The sequence below is a fragment of the Mustela erminea genome, chromosome 18 (assembly GCF_009829155.1).
Source record: "Mustela erminea isolate mMusErm1 chromosome 18, mMusErm1.Pri, whole genome shotgun sequence".
In the NCBI taxonomy this organism is placed as follows: domain Eukaryota; kingdom Metazoa; phylum Chordata; class Mammalia; order Carnivora; family Mustelidae; genus Mustela; species Mustela erminea.
The window spans coordinates 38,336,573-38,364,150 of record NC_045631.1 but is presented as its reverse complement, the minus strand read 5'-3'; the positions used below and the strand labels follow the sequence as shown (position 1 = coordinate 38,364,150).

General features: G+C 50.6%; 1 protein-coding gene and 1 long non-coding RNA gene across 10 annotated transcripts in view; one reads left to right on the top strand and one right to left on the bottom strand.

Moving 5' to 3' along the window:
• Positions 1 to 27,578, top strand: SP2 (Sp2 transcription factor). Of its 2 annotated transcripts, none has more exons than XM_032319952.1 (7): positions 1 to 98; positions 16,054 to 16,130; positions 16,864 to 17,838; positions 22,997 to 23,309; positions 24,539 to 24,713; positions 24,939 to 25,132; positions 26,340 to 27,578. In XM_032319952.1, exons 2-7 carry the CDS (start codon positions 16,068 to 16,070, stop codon positions 26,438 to 26,440), a joined length of 1,821 nt encoding a protein of 606 aa, XP_032175843.1. In that variant the 5' UTR covers positions 1 to 98; positions 16,054 to 16,067; the 3' UTR covers positions 26,441 to 27,578. The 2 variants fall into 2 exon arrangements, with proteins under 2 accessions (XP_032175843.1, XP_032175842.1); XM_032319951.1 differs by lacking the exon at positions 1 to 98 and adding an exon at positions 3,037 to 3,116.
• Positions 2,180 to 27,578, bottom strand: part of LOC116577135 — a 32,157-nt gene continuing 6,758 nt past the window's right edge. For 4 of the 8 annotated variants that reach the window (XR_004280408.1, XR_004280403.1, XR_004280411.1 and 1 more), the window contains 5 exons: positions 20,519 to 21,005; positions 18,931 to 19,052; positions 15,507 to 15,636; positions 11,757 to 13,944; positions 2,180 to 3,923 (listed from right to left, as the gene is read on the bottom strand). This is a non-coding gene — a long non-coding RNA (uncharacterized LOC116577135). The remainder of the gene's footprint in view (positions 3,924 to 11,756; positions 13,945 to 15,506; positions 15,637 to 18,930; positions 19,053 to 20,518; positions 21,006 to 27,578) is intronic. The other 4 variants (XR_004280409.1, XR_004280405.1, XR_004280407.1 and 1 more) reach the window with 4 other exon arrangements.

The following is a 27,578-nucleotide window of genomic DNA, read 5'->3' as shown; positions in this document are numbered from 1 at the left end:
ATCCAAGACAGAGAGAGAGAACCTGCCCCCAGGCCCATGGCGGGTGAGACACAGCCGGAACCCCCCTGTGAGCCCTGGCTCCCTGAAGACCAAGGCAGGTAGGGGGCGCAGGGGAGAAATTCAGTTCGCTGGGGTAGGGGAGGACAGAGAGGTGAAGGAGGGGGGAGGTGAGACTGTTCATAATTTTTCACTTGGGCGCCCACAGTGGAAAGATGGCTTTGGGCTGCGGAGACATTGGTTGCCTACTGGAGTCACCTGAGGAACTAACTACTCCATATGGTCACTGGGGTTTCACCCCCTGGAGATTCTGATTTTCTCCATCTGGAATGGGTCCTGGACTTCAGAATTTATGACTAGCTCTCAAGTGAGTTGGAAGTGCAGCTAGGGAGAAAGTGGACATTGGAGGCTGCCTGCCAGACCTCCTTCCGCTCATGAGGACGGGCGCCATCTTCAAAGCAGCGACCCGTGGGAAGAGAAGATGTATGGTGGTTTTAGAGGGTTGTAAGTGAGGCTCAAAGACTCTTGACGATCCTGACAAAAGTAAAAGGGGGTTTCTGTCCTTAGAAAGTGCCCCCTTCCTCAGCTGTGCCTCTGGTAAGAAAGGAGGAAGAGAGCCTAGAAAGAAAGAACACAAGGCAATGGCGGTCTTTAAAAGGGAAGAACAATTCAAGTAACTCCAAACGGCTGCCAAGTTCTCCTGTTTTTGCACCCTCCCCCCACCCACTTCTGCTGTCTTCATGATGGGGCCTCTGGGGTGAGAAGCACAGCTGCCCCAGCTTTCGTCCCACAAAAGGTTTGGCAGTGGCCCAGCAGGATATTCAACCTCACACCCCCCCCCAAACTCCCTGCACCCTAACATAGCTGAGTCACTGAACGGGGGTGGAGTCCTTGGCCTGACAGTGAAGCAATCTTAACTTGAAAAATGACATGGGAACATACTGTATGGTCTACATAAACAAGTCCTAGGTAGATGTAATTGTATGCAAATATTCATTGTTTAACTCCACATACATTTCCTGCCAGTCCTCCTATACAGGCTTCAAACCCACTGCAGCGCACAGTGCAGCAGGGAAGTCAGAAGTGAAGGCGGAAGTACAGGGTTAGCGAGTGAAGCCCTCTGCTATGGCTCAGCAGGAGTTAGGTGCTCAGACTTTGAGCAGGGTCTTCAAGGATGCATAGGAGTTTACCAGGAAAAGGAAAGATAAAGTAGGAAGGGAAAGAGAAGAAGTGTTGAAGAAATGTGGAATTTCTCTTGAGGCAAAAGGATAGGATCTGTAGAAAGGGAGTAATAGGGAGGGGGAGGAAAGATCCAAAAATGAGTGTGAAAAGATTTAGTTTGCCTCCCAGAAAGGAGTTTGGGCTTTTTATCCAGAAAGGCATAGGGAGGGGCGCCTGGGTGGCTCAGTCGGTTAAGCATCTGCATTCCGCTCAGGTCATGATTCTAGGGTTCAGGATTGAGCCCCAGGGATGGCTCCCTGCTCAGCAGGGTGTCTGCTTCTCCCTCTCCTCTCTGCTTGTGCTCTCTCTCTCTCAGTATCTCTGCCTCTCTCTCAATAAATGAATAAAACTCTTTAAAAAACAAAGGCATAGGAGAGCCAATGAAGGATTTTAAGTAGAGGAGTGATAGCTTCTAGAGCCTTGTTTTTCAAAGGCTAAGGCTGGGAGGAGTAGACTGGAAGAGAATATTAGCATTTATTCACCAAGCCCGATGTACAGGGCATTGGCTCTATATTCTATCACTCCAACCCTTTAAGACAGCGTTTTTCAAACTGCTGGTCATGATCAAGAAAAAGCGGGCAGGCAGAAAGGGAGGGAGGGAGGAAGGAAGAGTAACAGGATAGAAAATATCAGCGTACCACTGGTAGGAAGGTTTAGTATTGTTTGCGGAAACTTTGTTATACATTCTCGCAGAAGTGTAAGTGTACTGTATCAGGATTCAAATGTATTTCTCGCTGTGGCTTATGATTTGAGAGAGAGAGAGAGAAGCCGTTGCTCTGAGGTGTAGGTGCGATGAGCCTCACTGTACGGATGAGGACGGAAGGCGCGGGGAGTTTCAGCACCCTGCCCCTCCGGCAGGTGTCAATTTCGAACCCAGTCTGGTCTGAAGCCTGAGTGCATTCCTTCCAGATGATGCCCGGCAGCGCCGTCCGAGCGCTGCGTGTACTCACACAGCACCTCGTTCAAGGGCGTTAAAGTGGAATGGGACCAATTCAGTCCACCCGAGGCGCTGGTCCCAGCGCAGATTCCTGCCCCAGGCGCACAGAATCGGATGGTCAGAGGCAGCCCCGGGGATCTCCCTTCTAAAAGCTTTAGGAGATTTGGGGGGACAGCCCGTTGTGGGGGACGGGTCGCTGCAGGATCAGGTGAGGATAACCGGGACGGCGAAATAATCCCTCGTCTCAGAAGTGTCACGTAGCACCAACTCCGGCTATTACTGGACTCCGATGCCGGTCCGCACAACGTCGCCTGGGGTTCAGTTCCCTCCGCCGAGGCGCTGAAAGGCGAGGGACTAAATAAAGGACTGGTGGCTTTCCACTCACCAGGTACGGGGCTTGAGCGGCCGAAGCGCAGCAGGCCCCTGCCATACCAAGGGGGACACTGAACTGAGCTATAGCGTATGTACTATTTATAGGGCATTTCTGGGCCTCACCCTAAGGACTTCTGATTGGCTTTAGGGGAGATCTATCACTCATCTTTTGGGTTCGAGGTGGGTGGAAGGTCAACCACGACCAATACAAAACCACTCCTCGGCTAAGCCCCTCCTCATCTAGCTTCCTGTTGCTGTCCATCAACCACCTGGTGGGCGGGACTTTGCCTCCCGCCAATTGGCTGGCGAACATGTCGTTCACTTTTCAGTAGGTTTCCGGTTAGTGCCTTCTACCGTCCATCAGTGACATTTCACGGGTCGATTGGCTAAACCAACGTCGCTCTAGACGCCCCTCTTTGATTGGTTATTGGTGCTGTCGGTCCCCAATGTACTGAATTCTTATTGGCGAAGGCTGCCGTCGCTCGGGCGGTGGCGGGCTCCGGGATTGGCGGGTGCTGGGCGGGCGGTGTCAGGCTCTCGGTGGCGGCGGAGGCGGCGGAGGCCAGGGAGGAAGATGTCGTAATGAGCGGTGGGTCCTGGCCGCTGCCGGCGGGGTCTTCCCGGCCCCCAAGGGTCGGGAAGACGGGCAGAGGCCGCAGGGACGGGGAGCCGGGGCTGGGGGTTCCCCCCTGGGGCCGGGCCTGGCGCCGGGGCCCGGCTCCGGGAGGGGCGGGGGAGGGAGGATTCCCGCCCGGAGGAGGAGCGGGGCTGGCCAGCCGGGCGGAGGCACCCGGAAGGGGGCGTTCGACTCCCCGCCCCCTCGGAGCCCGCTGGGCGGGAGGGTGGCGCTTCCGGGGGCCGGCGAGAGGTGCGGGCAACCGGGCAGGCCTGGCATCCCCTCCGCCCGGTTGCCGACCCGCCTCAGTGCTGCCCGGCCGGTGGACGTAGCCTGGGTCCGCCCCGAGGAGGTGGCGGACGCTCGTAGTCCTTGCGGTGTGTTGGGGGGACCCTTCTGCACTCTGACTCCGGGTTCCCCCCAGCGATTAGGGCCCTTCCGAGTGCAGAGAGAGGCAAGGAAATGCTTGAAATGCAGATGGCGCCAACCACATGGGCACTCCTGGGCATAGAACCCAACCTGGTTCCCGATGCACCAATGGAGAAATGGTGTCAGGACACGAGAGCACCCCCTAGGACGGATGACTTCTCGCCTTAGATTGCGGAGTGGGCAGAAACCGCCGTTTAATGTTTTTACTTGGGTCTTTGAGCACCAGCAAGAATCATGCAAGCTCTTAGCCTAATTGTGGGCCGTTTAAGAACTTGTTGACAAAGAGTTCCCAGCCTGTTAGCTGATGCTCCGTTGGGGGGTACTGCTGATTTCCAAAATCCAGGTGCAAACCTAAGGGATGACAAGAGAAATAAAATAAAACAGATACTTACTTTCTTCCTCCACCCTACCTCCATCCCCATTGCTGACTTAATGGTTTTCAGCCTCCTATCCTGCTTCTTGGCTTATGTTCCCAGTGGCTTTCTAATTAGTTCAAAAAGAACTGTTGTCTTTTCTGGGCAATTGAGAAGCCTGTCTTCAGTGCATTCCTTGTTTTTTATTCCAGTATATCCTCATGTTTGTTTCTCAATTAACTTGGTCTAGAGGGACTCCCTCTGGCTTTTCTCAGTGCACATTCTCCCAAAGTTTGTTTTTCTTGAATTTACTTCTTGTTCACTTGTTGATTCCTAGAGAAAAGGAGGGAGGAGCTAGAGATCTGCTTTAAGCAATGAATTGGCTCATGGTTCCGCATTACACTGATTTTAAGGGATGATTTACAAGTGATGAGTGTTTCAAGGTACACTAGCATGCACTATCTAAAACTTGCATGCTCTAACCCAGAAGGCATTCAGTATCATAATGAAGGACTAGGTGTTGAGTTGGTGTTTTGGGTAAGATTTTTAGGGCTACAAAGTTTAGGGTGTTGGTCAGTTCACAGAGAGGCTGTTAGAGGAATAGTGGTAGAGTCCACACTGTAGAAGTCATTTTGATTAATAACACAAAGATACGTGTTGTCTGCAATAATGGATATAACTGCAGTGTCTTATTTTGTTTTAAATTCTTGTGTGTGATGAAGGGGGTGAATCTGTCAGGCAACCTAGCAGTTGGGCTGATGATGTCAATGTTCCAGTGGCTTCTAACAGGCATTAGTACCTGTTGGAAATGGATTGTCATTGGCTGGGGCGATTGGTAAGTTTTCTAATTCTGGTTCTTCCACTTGGTTGTACAGAGGCTTAACCTCTTTATTTGAAAGCAGCAACAAGGAAAAAAAAAAAAAAAAAAAGCTGGTCTGACATAAATTTATGACCCCCCTGAGCTAAAAACACAGTCTTTGCCAAGGAGACCTAAGTGGAGTTAGTTCATAATCAGATCCTCAGCTGACTGCCCAGTAGGGAGAACTGGTCCCTGGAGGAAGAGTTTGCATCAGTGTTGACAGCACATGGGACTGGCCAGGTTGCTTGGTTGGTTGGTTGGTTGGTTGGTTTTTCTATTAGTTTCGGCCTTTGGAGGCCTGTCAGAGGAGAGAGGAAGCTGTGAAAAGATTTTGGCAAATTATCTGGGTCAAGGAGCTTCAGGGCATAAACAGCAGATAGGGTGGTTCATTTGGATATCTTGGCCTCAACTTCCTCCTTCTGTTGATTAGTAGCAGCCCTCTGGAGAAGCTGGAGATTCCCTTTCGCCTGAACCGTCCTTTGCTATAGGCATGTGATAATTCGAGTCTGCTTTAAGCAAGTATTGCCCATCCAGGGCCCTTAGGAAGACATTCTAAACTTGTTGCTGCCAATCAGTAGAGCCTGGTGTTGGCTTGAGTTTAGTAATCTTCTAGACTTTGTCACCCCATTTCTATGATGGACATGTAGCATGTTCCTTTATTGACTAATCTTCGCTCCCTCTATTCTCTGTTTACACACGTATTGGAAGCCTTGCTTCCAAGGATTGAAAAATGTAATTATTTTGGAGGGGATGGGCAGTGGCCACAGAATGAAAGATACAGAGAAACACTGCTTTAAAGCACATATAGAATATTAGAAAGTGTAGAGACATGATCACTTCTGAGTTTAAATCGTTACATGTGGTCCCGCTGAAACCTTGAGGGCTGAAGGCTTGAAGTGAAATCTATTTGGAGAAACTCCAGTACTTTCTTAGGAGTTTATTGGGTGATACATCTGTTCCTTTGGGTCACTTAACTGGATTAGGGAACTTCTAGTAAGTTCTAAGCTAGGAAAAGTGGACCTACATGCTGGACCAAATTAATACAAGCTGGACTGAGAAATGGACCTCATGATGGAATGCATTTGTTGATGTTTTTGGTTGTTTTTTGCTATGAATTAAGAAGGTAAAAACATGCAACATTACCAACTCAAAGGCATTGTCAGCCTAAGTAGGGAAGGGATTAGAGATCGCCCTAGAAGAGATGCCTCTAGGTGTACTGGTAGATTTGTTCTAGTTGGCAGGATTCCAGAGTGGAAAACTGATTTTTCTGTTGCCTCACGGGATGCTGGAAAGAGAACCCAGGAGCAAGGCAGCCTGCACTTGCTGCTGGTGGGAAGCCACGGCGTCAACCACGTGTGTAGGGAGTGCTCTTTCTGAGCGCTCCCAGGCCACCACGGACACAGGGGGATTACTGTGCTGCTTATCAGGGCTGGGCTCCGGGCTGGCAGGCTCTGGAGAGACGAGCTCTGCTCAGGAGCAAGAGAGAGGGAAGAGGCTGAGTGCCCAGTTTAGAGGTCGCTCAGTCTGCGCCCATGAACCGCTCCGAGTAGTGCTGAGATGTCACGGCTGTTTGTGTCATGGGAAGAGCCTGCGCGCAGCACCCCCCCCCCCCCGGGGTTGAATGCTTCCTCTGGACACCTCATTCCCTTCGCTGCAGTTTATTTCAGCCTCAGAATCGCGTACTCTACCTGGTCAGGAGCCTCACTGCATCGCAGTGCCTTGGTGTAGCTTGGATGACTGGTGTTTTGATTCTGAGGGCTCTGAGATACCGGTTTGTTGTTATGCCACGCTTTAGGCTGTTAGGTGGCCTCTTTCATCTCAGCCCTAGGGTGGATGCAGCCCAGGAGCTAGCAGCAGGCACTGGCCTGCACCCTGCCAAATGTCCTCTTCGGGGTATTTGTTACTTCTCCTCTGAGGCTTGGTGGAATCACAAAGCGGCTTCTCAGACAGCAGGCAGGGCCATGGGATTGGAAGGGGAATATTTTTGCCCCTGGTCCGTGTCTAACCGAAGTCTTCTCAGATTGGCCTGAACACAGACTGAAACCTTTCTGAGCCTTCAGAACAGTAAATGGTAAGGCGGCCCTCTCTTTCCCAGGGAAATGAAGTCAGCACTCAACTCAGAACCAGTCCGCGCCCGGGATGAATTCAGGAGTGACTCAAATAAATGTGCTAAAGCAGAGAAAATGTGTTTGTACAGAATGCACTTCTAGTGGGAAAAAACTGTATCTTGCTTTCTTTTTTTTCCCCTTCCCCAAGACAGTTGTGAGGTCAGTATTCTTTGTACCATTTCCTGGGGCTGCTCTGTCAGAGTGGACTTTCCACCACTGACCTCACTGCCCTGGGTCCCCACACTCACTTCTCCAGAGCCCCTTCTAGGACCACTGGGTATGACCCAGGCAGGATGCAAACCAGCAAATGACAAGTCACGTTTGGAGGAGAGGATTTCATAGAGCAGGTGCTCTCATTATCTGAACTCATTCGGAAAAGAACCCCCCCACCCCCGCCCCGGCCGTGTATTTTAATCGAAAGAATCATTGAAATGTAGTGCCTGGTGTGTGGTGAGAAGGTGTGGGCTTGGAGATATTTGTCCAGGAGCAGGACTGGCCGGTGCTTGTCTGCACACAGGCACTTGTCCCCTTGTGAGGTGACTGGCAGCTGGAGAGTTTCATCTGGGCCTGCGTCAGCTGCGCTGAGCTGCCAGGTGGATCCCAGCCTTGTGCCAGGACACGCTCATCTGTGGGTTTTCTCCTGTGGTTCTTAAACTCCACTGAGGCTGTCCCACTCTGCAGCCTCGAGGTTTCATTCATTAATCCATTCCAAAAGAATATACTAAGCACCGACTGTGTGCCGGGTGGAGGGACACATCAGTGGGTAAAGCAAAGGGAAATCCCTGGCTTTGGGAAGCCGACATCTCAGTGAGCCACGAAGTAAGTAACTGCTCGGTGTGAGATGATGGGAGGTGCTAAGAACAAAGGACAGAAGACTGTGAAAGGGAGCGATTTACATAGGGTGGTCAGGGGAAGTTTCAGTGAGGAGGTGACACCTGAGTAAAAGCGGACAGAAGGGAGAGAGTCAGCCATGCTCAGTCTGGGGTAGGCGGCAGAGGGTGAAGGAGAATAGCAAGTGCAAAGGCCCTGAGAAGGGGCCAAACCTGGCATGTTGGGAAACCACAGGGAGGAAAGCGTGGCTGAAGCAGTGAAGGGGAGTGACGGGATAGGTCAGAGGGGTGACAAGAGACAGGTCATGTAGGGCCATTATGTGTCATGGTGGGGACTTCGGTTCTTACTTTGAATGGAAGAGGGGATGCTGTTGAGGGAGCTCTGAGCAGAAGAATACCATGACGTGTGGATGGGTCTCATTCTGGTTGCATGTTGAGAATAGGCTGATGGGAACAAGGTCAGAAGCCTAGCTGGGAGGGTTTTGCCCTTAACCAGGGGAGACATGATGCAAAGACCTGAATCTGGGTGATAACAAGAGGTGGTGGCGAGAGCAGTCAGATTCTGAATATATTTTGAAGGTAGAACCAAAAGGGTCTGCTGACTGTCAGTTGTAGTGTGTGGGGAAAAAAAGAAGGGGCAGGGATGACTTTCAGGGTTTTTAGCACCAAACCGCTGGAAGGACGGAATTCCAGCCGCTGCGTGGGGAGGTTTGAAGGAGACACGGAATTAGGACGGTATCAGGGGCTAGTTAGATTTGAGATGCTTGTTAACATATCCACGGGGAGATGTCAGTAGGCAGTTGGATTTACAAGTCTGCAGGTACAAATTTGGAAGTCATCACTGTATAGAACCTGTGTATTGTTGGTTTTTTTTTAAGCTGTGAAGCTAGTTGAAATCACCTAGGAAACAGGTGTAGACAGAAGAAAAGTAAACGCTGAGACGGCACCCTGGGGCCACGCAACCAATTAGAATTTGAGGAGAGGAGGACCCAGCAAAGGAATCTTTGAAGAAATGGCTAGAGAGGCCAACCTGGCAAGTGTGTCCTAGAAGCCAAGTGAAGAAAGTGTTTCAAAAAGAAGGGTCCGCAGTCCGTTCAACACATAGAATGAGGCCCAAGAATTAACTGTTAGACTTCGCAGCGTGAGGCCACTGGTCGCATGAGCCGTTTATGTGGCGAAACCTGGAGCAGTTCCAGGAGTGGCAGGAGAAGAATTCGGGACAGCAATTATGGGTAACTGGCAAGGGGTTTTGCTTGCAAAGGAGAGAAATAATGGAACTTAGCTGATGTAGGGAATTTTAGCTTCTTAACGAAATTGTGGGCCCCCATAAGGGTCCTGGACTGAGGCTGGGGTCAAAGTTGAGCACAGGGAAGACACTACAGCTCCTGAGGTGTCTGGGTGGTGACAAGATCTTTTCCACCTTCCTCCTCTGGCCTGAGGCATTAGCAAGCGGCCACTCACAGCTGTCCTCTGGAATTGGAAGTCAGTGAAGTTCCTTTTACCCTTACTGAGCTCTTCTGTGTGGTTATTATGCTGGAGACTTGCTTCTCAGCACTTTCGAGTCTTTAACTACCAGCGCTGCTCCCTCCAGGAGGCCAGTTCTCTTAGCTCATTTAGAAACGCCTTTGGAGCTCCAACTTTGTTCTCTTAAACCAGCCTCGGCTTGCTTTTCCCTTACCGGCTCTGAATTCTTCCAGGCCAGGCAACTGGGAGAGACTGGGCTCAGAAACTCTTCTGTTGGCTTCCGGCCCAGCTGAGCTGACCAAAATAGCCAGCAGAAGGGCTGTTTGTGCAGAGTGAAATTCCTCCAGGGGAAATACCATAGCGCATGGCCAAGAAAGCCATGGTAGGAACCCATGAGGCAAAGGAAAAAAAAGGGGGGGGGCAGTACCCCTGAGGTCTGGGTATGGCGTTTGACTGGAGTTCTCTCCAGAGGGAAGAGAGCTTCCTAAAGCCTATTGTGGTATTCCTTAGGACCCCTTCTCTCATTCCCTGCCTCTCAGGAGTAGTGCTCCCAAGTGAAAGGCCACTGGACTGGCCCCCAGTCTGATGGCCAGGGCTTCAGCATCCTGCCTGAGGCCTCTTCCTGTTACTGGTGCTCCCAGCCGGCCCAGGGGAAGATCTGTAGGACAGATACCACTCCCGGCTCTGTGACTGGGGCTGTGAAGGGGGCTGTGCGGCCTAAACACTGGCATAGAACAGGGGCACCTGACCCAGACTTGGGGGCTGGGAGGGAGGAGGTCAGGAAGGGTTTTACCTGAGTTATAAACCAAGCTCTAAGGACCGCAAATGGCCAGGTAAATGAGAGAGCGCAGACTTGGGCTCCCAGTGAGAGAGGGCATGTTACAGTTCCAGAGATAGAAAACACTGACGTGCCTGTGGGGAGAGTTGGAAGAGCACAAGATAAAGGAGAGGTAGAGGGGGGAAGGGCAGATTGTTTTGGCTTTAGAAGCTTATCATAAGATCTTCTGGAAGCTATTGAAGGGTATAATCAGGGGAGTGGCTGGATGGGATTTGCATTTTAAAGATTCCTTCTGACACTGCTAGTGGAAGCTGGATTACAGTGGGCAAGGCCTGAGCCTGGGAACCCATATTGAAGGCGTTGGGCCGTATTCCAGGCCGAGCAGAAGGTGGTTAGTGCCAGGGTCATGGCGAAGGGGATGGAGAGCTGTGAGTGGATTGGAAAGAGGTTTATATTTAGGAGGTAGAGTCATGGGGACTTGATGAGTCACTGGCGGTGAGGATGACGTTCAGGTTTCCTTGTGATTAGAAATACCAGAGAGAGGCTGGTTGAACCAAAGGCTCATCCAACCTGCCGGCGCTGAACGGCCACTGGGTCGCGTGCTGGGCACCCATGCAGCAGTGCCGGGAAACTGGCCGGGCCCACCCCGAGCACCCTCCTGTGAATGTGGATAGACTTTAAACCCGTGATTATTTAAAGGGTGGGGGTTATCAGAGGGCTTAACCTCCCCTCAGGAGTCTGAGTAAATGACCAAGTGCCTCCGAGTGGGCTTTCCAAAAATTCAAAAAATTTCGCTGGGAACAAACCAGCCTGAGACCCGAAGGGTGGGTAGGTGTTAGTTAAAGGAAAGGACAGCCGTAGAAATGCCAACTGCAAGGATCTGGAAGAGGCCTGTGGAGGCTGGGGATGAGAAAGCACGGGAGAGAATGGGCCAAGGTGGCGGCCCAGTGGGGGCAGTCCTGTGGCATCTAAGCGGGAAGCCCTCAGAGGGCTGGATGTCCCTGATTGCCACTCGGGAGACTGGGGCCACACACAGACCCGGGAGTCGTCAGTCTGGATGGTACCTGAAGCCTTGTGAGTGGGCATGGTCACTCGTGGAACGGGTATTGGGTGAGAAGGAGGGGTGTTGAGGAACAGCAGTATTGAAGGATGGCAGAAGGAAGACGAGCCCACAAGGGGAAGAGGAGGCCGGAGAGGTAGGAGAAGACTGTGTAGGAGAAGACTGTGGGAATTTTGAGGAGGAAATAGTCAAAGGGTCAAGAACTGGTAAAGAGGGTCTGTTGGGTCTTGGTGACCTGGGCAGGAGCCAGGTCGGCAGGAGCCGCTGCTCTGGGAAATGAGCAAGTGAGGAAGGAGGGCAGCGGTAAAATGCTGGCAGCTTCTCCACCAAGTTGGCCCGGGAGGGAGGGGAAGAACAGGCTGTAGCTGGAGGGGATGGTGGTGGAGATGGATGATCTGTCCACAAAAAGCCACAGGCTTGGGGCGGCGGAGAGGATGCCTTTTCTGCTGGTATTGGAACGAAAGTGGCTTCCAGTATGGGGGGAGGAAAGGTGGGTGGTGCCATCAGACCCTAGACCCCACCCCCAAACCCGCATCTGCTTGATGCCCCTGGAAGTTTCCTTGGAGCCAAAGAGAGCTACTCTTGCTTGTGTAATAAATCACGGTAAATCTTCACCAGCCAAGGGATTGTTGGGAAAGTTTTAGCCACTCTGAATTAATGAAAAGTCCAAACGACTGAGCTTTGAAAGGAGTGCAGCTTTTCTTTCAAGAATACTCAGTAAATCCCACTTACCGTGTTGCTAAATGTAGGTTTCAGGGACCGGATGTAAACTGGTAAAAGCAAATATGGTAACGGTTAAAATGGTAGAAGAGGCATAAAACAATTGCGTGATGATGCCCAGGGGTCCCTTTGCAGTTTTCATACACTAGTTAGCCTCACTGTGAATAGTACGAAGACAAATTTAAGCACAATTTATGTCCAAATTACACGTTTAAATACAAAGTTCCAAATTAATGAGGTTCAAAGTGCCTTTGATCACAGTCTTGCAGTTACGTATCTACGCTCCTCCTGAACCACTTTTCATTTTCAAACACCCAACTGGAAATGCTGCTTTTTTCCCTTTCATGGTTAATCCCCGGATATAATTCTGCAATGACAGGGAGATCCGTTTCTGCTTTGGTTGCCCAAGCCACAGCCCAGGGGCCGCAAAGCTCAGAGGGACACTCGGAGAGATACTTACAAACATTGGTTTGAGAGCTAGAGGGTTATTTCAGGAGCCGGCTGGGGAGGAAAATGAAACCAAACTGAAAAGGTACAATGTCAGCCCCAGCAGTTCTGTCTGCTTGCTTCAGTAAATTATGCTGTAACTTCCTAACTGAAGAATTGCTCTGATCCCAGCCCCATCTCCAAACTGTTTTGAATCCAGGGTAAGGACGCCTATAGGGGGAGAGAGGAAGATGGGAAAGGGAGTTGAGTAAGAACCACGAGGCCTGTTTTCATTTCATGGCACCCTGCTCTGTGCCCGTATCCTTAGCGGGAGGGTCAGTCCCCCATTTTAGCTAAGGGAACCTGAGTCCAGGGGCGCCTCCTGGGAGAGCCCCTGGCTTCCCTTCCCAGACTTGGCCGCAACTAACTCAGCTTGTGCTTTTAACAGCAACATGGTCTGAGAATTAAAAAATAATCTTAAAGATCATCTAACTCTGCTTCCCACCCTATCTAGACCTCCCATCTCCAGCAGAGACATACATCCTGCCTCTGTCTAAACGATACCAGAAAAGGGAGAACATGACCTCAAAAGGCAACCTGATGACATTTTTTCAAAGTTCTCCCTTCTGTTAGTCTGCAGTCTGCCTTTTTAAAGCAGACTCTGCATCCAACATGGGGCTCAGACTCACAACCCCGAGATCAGAAGTCACACCCACTATCTGCTGGGCCAGCCAGGCACCTCAGAGTCTGCCTTCTTGACATCTCCACCCTTCACGAAGTCTTTGAACCAGGGATGGGATGAATGCCCTGGTGGGTCTCACTAGTCCTGGCAGACCATTGCTGCTGTCCTCTGAACAAGCTCCAATTGAAAATGCCCCTTTCAAAATATCCCTCAGAACGAAACCTGACACTCCAGATGTGACCCAAATGTGCAGAACACACTAGGACGATTTTTTTATTCCTCCATGATTGAACTTTCTGGGAATGCAATCCCAAAATTGCAGTAGAGTTTTGGCAGCCACATCTAGATTCTCTTGTCTCGCGTTTAGCTTTGAGTCAAACCCACTGGGGCTTTTTCACAGAACCACTATTAAGCTCTGTTGTTTCGTCCTGTATGTATGCGAGGTTTTTTGTTTTTTTTTTTTTACCCCAAGTGCAGGATGTACTCAACTTCAAAGTTTAAACCACTATTTAGTGATTACCACTGTGTGCTCGCTGCCTCTGTTGTAATTATTGACGCCTGCCAGCATCCCAGGAGGGTGCTGTTCCCTCTGTCCTGTAGATGGCACAGCCTGAGAGGGGTGCCCCAGCCACCCCACAGATGACGGCATGGCCCCAACTCTCATTTAGGTCTACAGCTTTGTGCTCCAAAGCACTGCACCTACTAGTTTTTAAAGATCTCTCTGAACCCTCATACCGACAGCCAGTGTTCTTATTATCATCCTTCTCTGTTCTGTGACATCTGCGAGTTGAACTTTGCTTGGTCTTCGCCTGGTTTTCCAAGCTTGGGTAGTGGATCGGCTACTCTAAAGCCACATTTTCCATTCTCTAGGGCACAGAACCAATTGAGTGAGTCACTACCAGCATTAAAGAAAACAAAGTAGAGTAGAAAAATACCCAAGCCCATCACACATAGTAAGGCCAGATTGTATTTCAGGAGACTCACCGTGTGAGCCCAGGACAGGGAAGTGTGTGGGTGTGCGCACACTGGGTCCTCACGTAAACTGTTTTTGTAACTGTGGTTCGTGGTCTAAATGGTTGGAACGCCATGGCTCTAAAGGAAAACTATTTTTGAGTCAACTTAGATCGTTTCCATTATAATGCTGCAACTTTACTTAATTATGCACGCAAATCTGTTTATCAGCTCATTGACCTAGCTCCTATAAAATTAAAGCACTACCAGAGAAGCCAGGAAAAGTCCCAGCAACAGCCCCATTCTGGGCAGATGACATTTGAATGAATCCGGATCACTGTTGTCAGCATCAGCGCTGCCGACTTGACACTCAGGCTGCTTGAGTTTCTCGCACGCCTACCCTGCAGTGTCCTGTGCCAAGCGGCACACTCCTGCCACGCTTCTTGAGAGCCATCTTCCCTCACTTTGCACAAATATAGCATGAGTTAAACATGCAGAATTAAGTTGTCTTAATTAGCCCACGCAGTCAGTGGTGCCACTTGGCACCAGTACAGTTGTAAACACACACACACACACACACACACACACCCCGGCCCCAAAACACGCAAAGCTTGGTAAAGAGCAGTCACCCAGCGGATGTTCGTTTTTAAAAGATGCCCATCATGGTGATAACAAGAAGAAAACATTCTGGCAGAAAAAGCACGCGGCTCCAAGGAGAAGCTGCAGACCCTCGCCCTGGGTTGCCCCCCCGCAGTCTGAGACGCCCTGGCTACCCTGGCAGCAGTAGATCCCTCAAGATGCACAGATGTCAGCCCTTTTAGGGGGAGGCACATTGGGCTTAGCCCCCAAATGAGACCATCCTGCCTGCAGTTTTTTCCCTTCATGTTCTTTTAAGAATATTATGAAGATTTCATTTAGATGCTTTGTTGAAATAAAGACCACAGTCTGTACCTTCCCCTTGACATCCATGTGAAACCCCTACGCAAAACCCCAAGACACAGCTTGACTCCGCTTTGGCAGCCCTGTACTTATTCCTTACCGTCACTGTTTCCTCCAGGAATTGTAGTGTGCTGTTTGCTCATGCGTTCTCGGATTTGCCAAGGATCAGTGTCTGTCATATTTCAGGATCTTCCCTATACGATTTTGTCTAGAGCTGCCCGTTGGCTTCTCACACAGTTTATTTCTCTGAAATAATAACCTTGTTTTCTGTACTTCCCGAAAGCTACCTTCCAAAGGTTTCGGATGCAAGTCTCACTGCCTGATGATTGATGAGCTACAAGATGGCATTGATTCTTCCCCCAAATTCTCAGGAATTCCATTTTACTTCTGTTTCTCTTATATCAGATTAAAGTTCAGAGTAGAGATTCCCTTCAATACTTCCTCAACATTCTTTATTTAAAAAAAAAAAAAAAGTATATTGATGGTGGGAAAATGAGAAAATCCAGAAAAAACAGGCTAAAAAATTCTTTAAATCAAGCAAAATTCTCCCCCCCCCAAAATAATGGGTTTTAGCAGTTCAGCATTTTCAAAGACTTTTCCTGCCATGTTCACATCTAGAAATATGTACACATTTAACAAAAATAGAATTTACTCTATTTTCATTCTTCTCATTATATTCAGTCTTGGTGAAGACTTTGGGGGCCGTGCCTGTTATCCTACGTAAATTCACTTAAAGTGGTTACCCATGTGCTGAAGATCGTTACCTGGGCCGCAGGGCTTTTGTGGTGAAGGCCAAACATATAGTACCTAAGACTTCCCCACGGAGCAGGCGTGTGTCCTTGTCAGGGATGCTGGCTGAGAGACGCTTCTTTCCCAGGCTGGCTTGGCTTCTGGCTAGAGCAGGAGTGAGCAGGAAGCTTGGGTTAGAACTAGAGGATTAAGCGGAGTTGCTGCCTACCAAATAAGGATTCCGGCCTAGCTAGAGAGAGTCAGCAGTACCCCGCAGAGTCAGCTCCATTAGGTCACTGAAGCTGGTCTTGGCAAAGTCTGGGATGTTTGCGCTCTCCCAGGCTTCGTGATGGCTGGGGACGGGACCAGCTGCCCGCACAGCCCGGCTCGGACAGGTCATTGGAGGGCAGAGGTCATCCACTGAACAAGATGTAGGGTTGCTCACCCTGAGTAGGGAGGTGTGAGGAAATGTTAACCTCTCAGAGAAGCAGCAGCAGAGAGAGGCACAGAGGGGATGTGAGGCCAATGGGCCTGGGTTCCGTGGGTGCATCGTGTGCATTAGTCCGTTTTTTCTTCCAACAGATCCACAGACCAGCATGGCTGCCACTGCCGCTGTCAGTCCCAGTGACTACCTGCAGCCCGCCGCCTCCACCACCCAGGTGAGCGGGCAGCAGGTGCTGAGGGCTGGGGGTGGCATCAGCCTGGAGGCACTCACTGAAGGTGACAGCAGACCACAGCTGGAAACTGTCCTGGCTTGCTGTAGACACCCTGAGCCGGGAAGGCTTGGTTGTCTCCTATTTCTGAACTGAGAAGCCAGGGCCACTTACCAGAAGTGGCACAGCTGAGTCAAGGGGCAAAGCAGCATTAAACTCAAGGTCCCTTCCACCAGACCCACTGACCATAAAAGGGAAATAGAGGCTGTGTCCCTACACTCCAGAGGCTCTGTCTTGGTTGCCTCGAAAGAGCAGCCCTCCCTACTTTACCAAAGTGTTTATTCTTCCCGTGACCTGTCCCATCCTCTTTCCCTCTGTCCCCGTTCAGTCCTTCCTCAGCTGAGGAACTGGGGGCCCCTTAACCCCTGTGATGGGCCAACGGACCTCTGCCTGAGAGCTGAGGATAATTCCATGACCCCCTGAAACACAAGGCTGGTGGGAAGTAAGGGTGTTTATTCACCCTGTCACGGAGCCTTCTGGAGAGTTCTTCCTGAGAAAGACATTGCCTACCCTCTCTCCCTCAGAGAAAGAGGAGCCAGCAGGGAAGGGAATGATGGCGGCACTGTGCCTGCCAAAGAGGCGGCGAAGAGCCTGCCGAGAGGAGAGGACCGTGAAGGGCAGAGGGGGTGGCTGGGCAGCAGGTTCATGGCTCATCTCTCCTCTGCTTGTTCTCCCGCAGGATTCCCAGCCATCTCCTCTAGCCCTGCTGGCTGCAACATGTAGCAAAATCGGCCCTCCGGCTGTGGAAGCTGCAGTGACGCCTCCTGCTCCCCCCCAGCCCACGCCACGGAAACTCGTCCCCATCAAACCTGCCCCTCTCCCTCTCAGTCCTGGCAAGAATAGCTTTGGAATCTTGTCCTCCAAAGGAAACATCCTCCAGATTCAGGGGTCACAACTGAGTGCGTCCTACCCTGGGGGGCAGCTGGTGTTCGCTATCCAGAACCCCACTGTGATCAACAAAGGGACCCGATCGAGTGCCAATATCCAGTACCAGGCGGTCCCGCAGATACAGGCGAGCAACTCCCAGACCATCCAGGTCCAGCCCGGTCTCAGCAACCAGATCCAGATCATCCCTGGCACCAGCCAAGCCATCATCACCCCCTCACCATCCAGTCACAAGCCCGTCCCCATCAAGCCAGCCCCCGTCCAGAAGTCGAGTATGACCACCACCCCTGTGCAGAGTGGGGCCAACGTGGTGAAGCTGACGGGTGGCGGTGGCAACGTGACGCTCACCCTCCCCGTCAACAGCCTTGTGAACACCAGCGACTCCGGGGCCACCACTCAGCTCCTCACGGAGAGCCCCCCCACCCCACTGTCTAAGACTAACAAGAAAACCAGGAAGAAGAGCCTCCCTGCCTCCCAGCCCCCCGTGGCCGTGGCCGAGCAGGTGGAGACGGTGCTGATCGAGACCACCGCGGACAACATCATCCAGGCGGGAAACAACCTGCTCATTGTTCAGAGCCCGGGGGGCGGCCAGCCAGCCGTGGTCCAGCAGGTGCAGGTGGTGCCCCCCAAGGCGGAGCAGCAGCAGGTGGTGCAGATCCCCCAGCAGGCCCTGCGGGTGGTGCAGGCGGCATCTGCCACCCTCCCCACCGTCCCCCAGAAGCCCTCCCAGAACTTTCAGATCCAGGCGGCTGAGCCCACGCCTACTCAGGTACCACACGCACCCTCTGCGCCTGCCTCCCGCTCACACTCTGTTCCCCCTGGGCTTGCTCAGAACAGGTTGCGGATGCATCCGGGTTGACCTGAGTGCTGGGAGTCTGTGATGTCTGGGGTGGGCGGTGAGGGGCCATTTCCGTCGACATACAGGGTCTCTTCGGTTCAGATGGTTCTAGACAGCTCATCCTTAGAAATCGGATGAGACGTCCCCATACACCTGTATTACAGTCCGCTTTTTCTTTTTGGGGGGACGTCTTTTTTGGAGGGTGGGTGGGGGCAGATATATACATTTTAATAATAAAATCTGCTTTTTACGATAGAACTACAGACTCAGAACGGTAGCAAGAATGAAACAAATCTCAGGCAGAACTGTAAATTTGATTTAAAGCAAGAAAACAAAGGAGACAAATTGTGGTCATTGTTAATGGCAAGGAAAAAAATAGGAAGACACAGTCCAGCTTGATGACAGGAAGACTTAACGCTAGATTCATCTGGGATGTTAATAATTCAGTAAGAGTATTTTTATTGGGGGCTAGAACCTATTTGGCTCTGTGAGGCAGTTTTATTCTTGGTGTATGGCTAGTAAATGCCAGAGGTAATGCCCATGTTGTGGATGAAGAACCTGGAACTCAGGAAGTATCCAAGAGCTTATGGGGCACGGATGACAAAAGCCAGGATTCATCTCAAATTTCTGGCTTTAACCCCCATGCTCTTTTCCACTTTTTACGTTGACTTACTGTTTCTCGCTACAGTTAAAGTTGAGGACAAGGTGGTGGTAGTGGTGGTGGTGGTGGTTGTTAAGGATCTTTTAAAATATAAGGACATAGCTCCTGCCATTGAGGAATTTATAATCCAGTTGTTTGGAGAGAGAACCGAAGCATCACAGTGAGTGACAGTGGGGAGTTGTGTCCTCTTCTGGGTGGAAATGAGATTGAGCTGTGGACAAGGAAGTCACAGAGGAGGAAAATCTAAGGCCTGCCCTGGAATGCCTCCTCCCTCCTGGCATATTAGGTATTGCCATGTGATTTTCTTTAAATTGTTTAATTTGCTTACTAGAATTCCTATGAGGTTCCATTACCAGGCCTACCTTACAGATGAGGAACTCAGGTGATGGCGGCTTCCATGCATATCCTTGGTGGTACCTCTCCTCCCTTCCCTGAGGTCCCGCATCTTGAGATTGATGGAGGCAGGGCTTAAACCCAGGTCTTCCTAAGGAAATAATCATACATACACAGAAAGTTTTACCTACGACCTTATTTTGTAAAGATACCACAGCTTTCCAGTATCCTGAAGTGCTGTATATCACACAAGTGATACTACAGTTAATAATCTTACAGCTGGGGCACCTGGGTGGCTCAGTGGGTTAAGCCGCTGCCTTCGGCTCAGGTCATGATCTCAGGGTCCTGGGATCGAGCCCCATATCGGGCTCTCTGCTCAGCAGGGAGTCTGCTTCCCTCTCTCTCTCTCTCTGCCTGCATCTTCATCTACTTGTGATTTCTCTCTGTCAAATAAATAAATAAAAAATCTTTAATAATCTTACAGCTAACTAAATTCCTCAGAGTGGGGCAAAGCCTATGCACGTTTTGGAAAGGCATTATATTCTGTATCAGAGATGGGCAGTCCATAGCCTGAGGTCAGACCTGGCCCACGCTTCTGCTTTGTAAATAAAGCAAAACTGGCATGCAGACGTGGGAATGCCCGTGTGCACTGCATTCGCACTACAAGGCAGAGACCTCATCGTGACCCGCAGAGTTTAAAGTATTTACTGCCTGCCCTTTATAGAAAAAGTCTGCTGACCCCTGCTCTATACTATGAACAAAAAATGTTCTAGTGACAGAAACTTCAGATACATAGAAAATAGCAGTGATATGCAATAAAGGCACGATGAGATTGATCTGCTCATTAAGGGATAACAGGACTTTTGTTTCTTTGCTTTTAACTGAAAAACACAGTCCCAGACCACCCAGGAATTAAAAATAACCCCAATCGAAATCACAGCAGGGTTTTTTGTTTTTTTTTTTTAAACAAATAACTTTGCTCCTGGATCATCTGAGTGTAAGTTACCACCATAATCCCTGTGACTTGCAAATGTTTTATAGAACGTGTCTCATCATTACATGCAAGGACGTTCTCCATGACAACAGTACAACCATCAGATCTAGGAAACTGGCAATGAAACATGCCAGTGTCTTTCGTTTCCCAATCTTCACTTGATGGGCACAGGCCAGTTATTTGGAATATGTTCCTCAGTTTAGGTTATATGAGGTTTCCTCATGACATGTGTGTTGTGGTTTTTTTGGTTTGTCTTGTTTAGTTTTTCGGAAATATCGCAGACAGGATACTGCGTTCTCACTGTACCCAAAGGGGTGCGTGATTTCGGTTTGTCCCAGTACTGGTGACAAAGTGATGTTCACCAGATTTCTGCACCTTTTTTTCTTTGTAATGAACTAGTGTTTTGTAGGGAGGTACTTTGACATGATGTGAATATCCCATTCCTCATCAGACTTTTTCCCACTTGTTTTAGTATCTTCTCTTATGATAGAGATTTTCTTAAAGTTAATATTTCGTTTTAGAAGAACTTTCTATTTACAGAAAGGGTGCAAAGGTAGTGCAGACCGTGTGTTTCCCTTCTCTCTTGGTTTCCCCATTGTTAATAATCATACGTGACCAGGTACCTTTGTCAAAATGAAGACGCTGACATTGGCACATGACTGTTAACCTACTCCATGCTTGATTTAGATGTCACCAGCTTTTCCATTTATGTCCTCTTTCTGTTCCAGGACCTGGTCCGCATATCACATTGCACTCAGTGGGCATGTCTCCCCAGTTACCTCAGGTCATAGCTTTTGGTCCTTGTTTTCCATGATTTTGACAGTCGTGCAATGTATTGGTCAAGTATCCTACAGACTCTCCCCCACTCCGGGGTTATGGGCTTTCAGAAAGTATGCTACAGAGGTGAAACGGCCCTCCTACGTTATATGAGGGGTATGTGCTATCCACAATGTCCTGGTGACACCCTGTCCCTGATGTTAACCTTCAGCGCTGGTTAAGGCCATGTTTGCCAGGTTGATCTTCGTTGAAAGTTGTACTTTTCCCTTTCTCTGTTCTTCGGAAGGGCGTTGCTAAGTCCCGTCTTCGGGGGTGGGGATTGAACTCTCCATCCTGAAAGAGAAAGTACGTAATATTACTTGGAATTCTTCTATCATGAGAAGGTTTTTTTCTTCCTTGCTCAGTTTACTTTTTTAGTCATTTATTTATAGCAGCAGGGGCTCATGTGTATTTATTTTATACCTTGGGTTATAATCCAGGACCATGGTATTTATTTTGTTGCTCACATTGTTCTGGCTTCAGCCATTTGGAGGGCTTCAAAGTTGGCCTCTGTATCCCCCGGCCTACTCCCACCTTTTTTTGTCATTGTTCGTTAAATCAGCTTTGAGATACTCACATGCTATGAAATTTACCCTTTTAAAGTGTACAACTCAGTGGGTTTTAGTATATTCACAGAGTTGTACACCCATCCCTGCTGCCTAATTTGAGAACATTTTCATCGCCCTAGAAGAGACCCTGTACCTTTAGTAGTCCCTCCTCATTTCCCCTTCCCCCGCCAGCTCCCCTGGCACCCACGGATCCATTTTTTTGTCTCTGTGCATATGCCTATTCTGGACATTTCATTTAAACGGAATCTGACAGTAGGTGATCTTCTGCAACTGACTTCTTTCACTTAGTAATAGTGTTTTCAAGGTTCATCCCCGTTGTGGCAGGCGTCAGGGCTTCACTCCTTGTATCTATTAGCCCCAGCCCTGGGATCGACCGTTCTTCTTGGAGAGTGGGATGACAGTTGTTTAAGTCTGTCTTTCTCTTCTCCATTTGTTTATTTAGGTGAACAGGGAGTGTTAGGTTTCCATTTTGTTCTGTGGGTTGTAATTCGATAGTATTATGATTTTTATGTTCAGGTTATCCCCATTTGACCCACTAGTGGGCGCCCCCTCAAGCTGGCTCTTGTGTCCTTTTCCCGGGTTACCCCTGTTTCTTGAGGACCTTCTTACTTGCTAGTACCACAGGTGTTCCAGGCTTTTCTTGTACTCTCTCTGCCCCCAGACCTGGCATGAGCTCTTTTCTCCAAGGAGCCTTGGTTCCTCTTAGTGGAGCATGATATTTAGAAGCAAAGACCCGAGTGCTGGGCGAGCTCATTGCCCCTTGGGTATTGCTGCTTCCAGCCCTTCTCAGCAGACACAGCCAAGAACTAATACAAATACACATGCACATACATGTACACACATAAGGCCTGGGTGGGTGGATATAGGTGTGGACACATACAGGTACACCTACATATACACACATTTATAGCTCTCTCTTAATATTGAAATCCACGAGTTTCCACAATATCTCTAATACCTGTCTAGTGCCACACACTTCATTCTAGTTTCTCCCTTTCCATATTTGTATACTTCTTCTCTGACGGTAAGAAACCTTGCTTCCTTTGGCCTCAATATATTCCTTTCTGGATCTAAGCTCTCCCACATGGACATGTCCTCAACCCACTCGTGCCCGGCCGCTGTCATCAATGCCACACAAAAGCCCTCTTCGTCCCATTCAGGCTCTAACATGCATATCTTGACGCCTTTTGAGACACATTCCCAAATTTCCCTCCAGCGAGCCCAGACCACCTCATACTCCTGCTCCTGATGGAAGAGTGAGTGCCTGTTTCCCTGCTGTCTCACCAGCAGTGAGCATTGTATTTTCTTTTTCCATCTTTGCCAGTCTGAGGTGGAGGACAACTGTTTCTCATTGATCGTGCCTCCTAAGAGCTGTTTTCATTTGGTGGTCATTCACAGTGCATCTTTTGTGACATTACCATTTCACTGCCTTCTAATTCTCTAATTCTGAGGGCTGGCATTGTATCTTTCCCTGCTAAGTAAATTCAATGTTTGGTTTCTAGTCAACAGTCAGCATTTGCTACCTCAGTACGGGGATGGCATCAGCAGCATGAATGTAGGTCTGGGCAGTCAGAAGAGACTTGGGTGGACCGAGAGGCTCCCCCACTTCTCTCTTGGGTGATGCTGGGGTGGGGTGACACTGCATTCAAAGGTACCGGAGGAGTGGGAGGCCCAGTCTGTCCTGGGGCGCTGACCCTTTTGCTCCCGCCCTTCCAGGTCTACATCCGTACGCCTTCCGGTGAGGTGCAGACAGTCCTTGTCCAGGACAGCACCCCGACAACAGCTGCAGCCACCTCTGCCACCACCTGTAGCAGCCCGGCATCCCGTGCTCCCCATCTGAGCGGGACCAGCAAAAAGCATTCTGCCGCAATTCTCCGGAAAGAGCGCCCCCTGCCAAAGATCGCCCCCGCTGGGAGCATTATCAGCCTGAATGCAGCACAGCTGGCAGCAGCGGCCCAGGCCATGCAGACCATCAACATCAACGGGGTCCAGGTCCAGGGTGTGCCTGTCACCATCACCAACACTGGCGGTGAGGGGGTGGCCCCTGAGCCAGGGTGTGGGCAGCTGGCTTGTGTGCCCTGCCCATGAGAACTTTGGGCCAGCCTGGGGTTCCCAGTCACCATAGCGAGGACACTGCCCATCATTTGCCTGGCCCCTTCTAGTTTAAGAGTATGTCTGCTTGGTCCTTACAACTGTAAGGACCCCAGTGAGATTGTTTAAGACACAGGTTGGCCCCACCTGACAGCTGAAGGTCTTGAGTATAATGGGGAAGTAAGATGTACTCAGGAAAGCTCTCCAGCTAACCTGCCCATGCAGATTGGTTTTGTACAGACCCGAGAGAGAGGTTCAGGGGAGGTTCCAGGTAAAGGAACTTGAAAGAAGGCTTCTAGAAGGAGACAGCCTTGAGTTAAGGTGAGAAGGAGAGGATGGAGTCTTCGGCAGTGGGAATGGCTTGTTCTGCACTTCGGTTCAGTGCTAACACTTGATATTATTTACAGTGCGAAAGTGCCTTGCATATAAGCAAGGGAACATTGTAGCTACAGAGCAAAAATGGTTCCTTGCGCTTTAACTGGGTGTTCTTTAACTGAGCAAAGAGCGCTTTTCAAAGTAGTGGGAGCTCTCCACATCTCCTCTCTCCATCCTTACAAATACGTTTGCCTACACATTGTGTAAGTGTGTGCACTACACGTTGTGCGTCTGGGTTAGGGTCATGGGATGCCTCCACTCCGAAAGACACCAGTGTTAGGTCAGTCACACTCCCCCTGCTTGAGAATGGCCTTATGCAAGTCAGAGAGGACTTGATTTTGTCCTGGTTTCTCACTCTTTGTACCAGAAGTCCCTGGAGACCTTCCTGGGAGCAGAGTTGGTGTCTGAAGAGGGCCTGAGCTTGGAGGAGTTTCCGAAGAAACACTCCAAGCCAAGCCAAGACAGGAGCTTTCCGCACTGAAGTCACCCAGGCAGGGTAGTGACTCGGGACACCGACTGACATGAACTGCCTGGGTTCAGATCCAAGTCCTACCAATGATTAGCTCTGACCTTGAGAAGTTATTGAGCCTCAGGTTCCTCAGCTGTAAACAAGGGATAATGGTGTCTGATTTACAGAGTTGTGAAAGTTAAGCAAGTTAATACATCTGAAGCCTTGAAAACTGTATGTGGCACAGTAGAGCCTCACAGAAATAGGAGTTGCCCCCACGATGCCCTTTATCGGGTGTCTGGCTTCTGTACCTTCAACTCCACACCCCCCTCCCCACCCCACAGGGCAGCAGCAGCTGACGGTGCAGAACGTCTCCGGGAACAACCTGACCATCAGCGGGCTGAGCCCCACGCAGATCCAGCTGCAGATGGAGCAGGCCCTGGCCGGGGAGGCCCAGCCTGGGGAGAAGCGGCGCCGCATGGCCTGCACGTGTCCCAACTGCAAGGATGGGGACAAGAGGTAGCGTGGGGGCAGGGGTAGTCCAGACCACCAGTGTGGCATGTGCCCCGTTCCCCTGGCCCTCCTCTGGGACACAGATGGAAAGGGGCTGTCCTCCTTACCCTTCCCATGCCCTTGAACCTGACCTCTGCATCTGTTCTCCGTCCTGTCCTGGCTCCATCTTCTTCCTCCTCCCTTTCCCGGCTTCCCACTCCCTCCGGCCCCTCCCCTCAACCCAATTCCCAGGTCTGGAGAGCAGGGCAAGAAGAAGCACGTGTGCCATATCCCCGACTGTGGCAAGACTTTCCGGAAGACATCCTTGCTGCGGGCCCACGTGCGCCTGCACACCGGCGAACGGCCCTTTGTCTGCAACTGGTTCTTCTGTGGGAAGAGGTTCACCAGGAGTGACGAGCTGCAGCGGCACGCCCGCACGCACACAGGTGAGCCAGCCGCACCCCCTCGCTGCCCTCAGCAGCACCCCGGCTCCTGGCCTTGCCGACGGGCTGCCCCACTGGGCGCGACCTGCAGACTCTTCTCAGGGGGGGCCAGGATGACTCAGGAAATTCTTTCAAACCAGCCCTCCATGGCAGTGTTTCCCAAGCGGAGGCCATTTACCTGCCCCAGCGTCCCCGACTTCACCGCATAGTTACTTAACAAGCCCTGATGTAGAGGGCCAGCATTGTACGGTGCTTATAACCCATGAACTCATTTAACCCTCAGAATGACTCTGTGGGGAGGGCTCTTTGATTGAACCCATTCTACTGAGGCCTAGAGAGGTGGCCGCGTCACCCAGCCAGTAACTGATGGAGCTAGGTTCAACCCAGGCCTTCTGGTTCCCAGGTCCACACTCCTGGTCACTTTCCACACTGCCTCTCCTCTGTTATTTACCAAATGATTTCCCGCGTATTGTTTCACTATTTTTACTCATCTGTGTCCAGTGCCATGTGTTTGATCCCGCGGGCTTGATACCATAGTCATATGTTTTAATGCACTGGGAAATAAATACAGGACCATAAAACAGAAAAATGTTCGTCCATCTCCCACCAAACACCGCTGACGGTATCTCCGGCGGCCCCCAGTACACACTTTGAGAACCACTGCTAGAGCCAGAGTCCCAGACCCTTGTCCTGGGACTGCCGTCCTGGGGATGGGGATGGGACACACGACCCAAAACTACAGCCCCTGGCCCATGGGGGGGTGCGATCTGCACACCCCCCACCCCCGCCCTGTAGGGGCCAAAGAGTCAACACTCAGAACAGCAGCTGGCAGGTCAGCAAGGAATGGGGCTTTCCTAGGAGGGGAAGACAGGGAGCTGAGGTTAGTCACAGGGATGGAGATCAGAAGGAAGCAGATGACAGCCTTCCCTAGGTGCAGGGACCAGCAGCTTCAGGCAACGGAGGAGGGGTGATGCGGAAAGTGACGTCAAAGGAGATGCGGAAGTGACGTCACTCAGGCACAGAGAAATGAGAACTATCAAAGGGTTTGCGGGAGTAGACCCTAGGGAGCAGCTGCGTAAGCAGGAGGTGGGTGGAATAGGGTGTCCAGGCCAGCTTTACAGGGTGCCCCTCACACCGCACACGCACTCCCTTGTCTGCTAGGACCGCGTCTGCATGTGGGCTCTGAGTGACGTGCATCTTGTCTTCCCAGGGGACAAACGTTTCGAGTGTGCCCAGTGTCAGAAGCGCTTCATGAGAAGTGACCATCTCACCAAGCATTACAAGACCCACCTGGTCACGAAGAACTTGTAAGGCCAATCTAGCCGGGATTCAGTCCCTTATCTGCGTCCTGCCTGGGCCCCTGGTGGAAAGGAGGTCCCCGGGCTGCCCTGGGCCCCTCCCTTCTGTTCTGCAACTGTCCCCCCAGGAAGGGGCTCCGCTGCCCCACACTCGCCTCCCTCTCAAGCCCCTTGGCTCCGCCCTGGCCCTCCCCTCTCACCTCGAGCTCCCGGCCTGCCCAGACCGTGGACGTTGGCCATGCCCAATGAGACGTTCTAAACCAGGACGAGTGGGAACCCTTATTTCCAAAGGAAAAACATGAATTTCACTCCGTCGAGGAGCAAAGTGAGCCCCCCAGTCCTCTCCCCCCAACACTGCCGGAGTCGCATTGTGCCATGTCTCTCTCTCTCTCTCTCCACCCATACCCCTCCCCAGCCCCGCCAACCACCTCGGATGCCCTGGGACCCTGCACCCAGGGCACCACTGGCACTCCCCCTCCCCCGGAGAGGCTCACGGGGCTGCCTCCACTCCACATGCCCAGCCCTGCCACAGCTCTCCTCCAGCACATTCCAACTTTCTATTTAAAAAGTCAAGCTACCCACCGATGCCCTCTTTTTCTATGGAGAACGTTGCCTTATACTCTACTTCAGATGATGAACACTGTGTATTGTGTGTGCTTTAAAGTTTTATTTAATTGCTCCCTTTCTCCCGTCCTCGTTACTCACCTCCCCCACGCCTGCTTCAGTTTAGGGTTTGGGGGGCAATGAAGAGCATACGGATTTTTTTCTCACTCTAGCAATTCTCTTTTCTAAATGACACAGCATTTCAATTCGAATCTGGATTCAGATAAAAACACCTTCACCTCCTGATCCTCTTCCCTCTCCCCTCATCCCACCCCTGCCGGCCCCAGCCCTCCTTGTGTACAGTGTATATTGTATAATGGACAATTGTGTCTACTACATGTTTAAAAACATATTGCTTGTTATTTTTGAGGCTTTTAAATTAAACAAAAATCCAACTTTATTTTTAGTTGTAACTGCTTGAGGTATGTTTTATGAATTAAGTGACAGATTTGTTATCCTTTATTAACGATGTACTTTGTTGGTCAGCACTGGGCTGACGAAAATTTTTTCTTGCTAATAAATTTAGTTGCCTGAGGCAAAATCTGCAA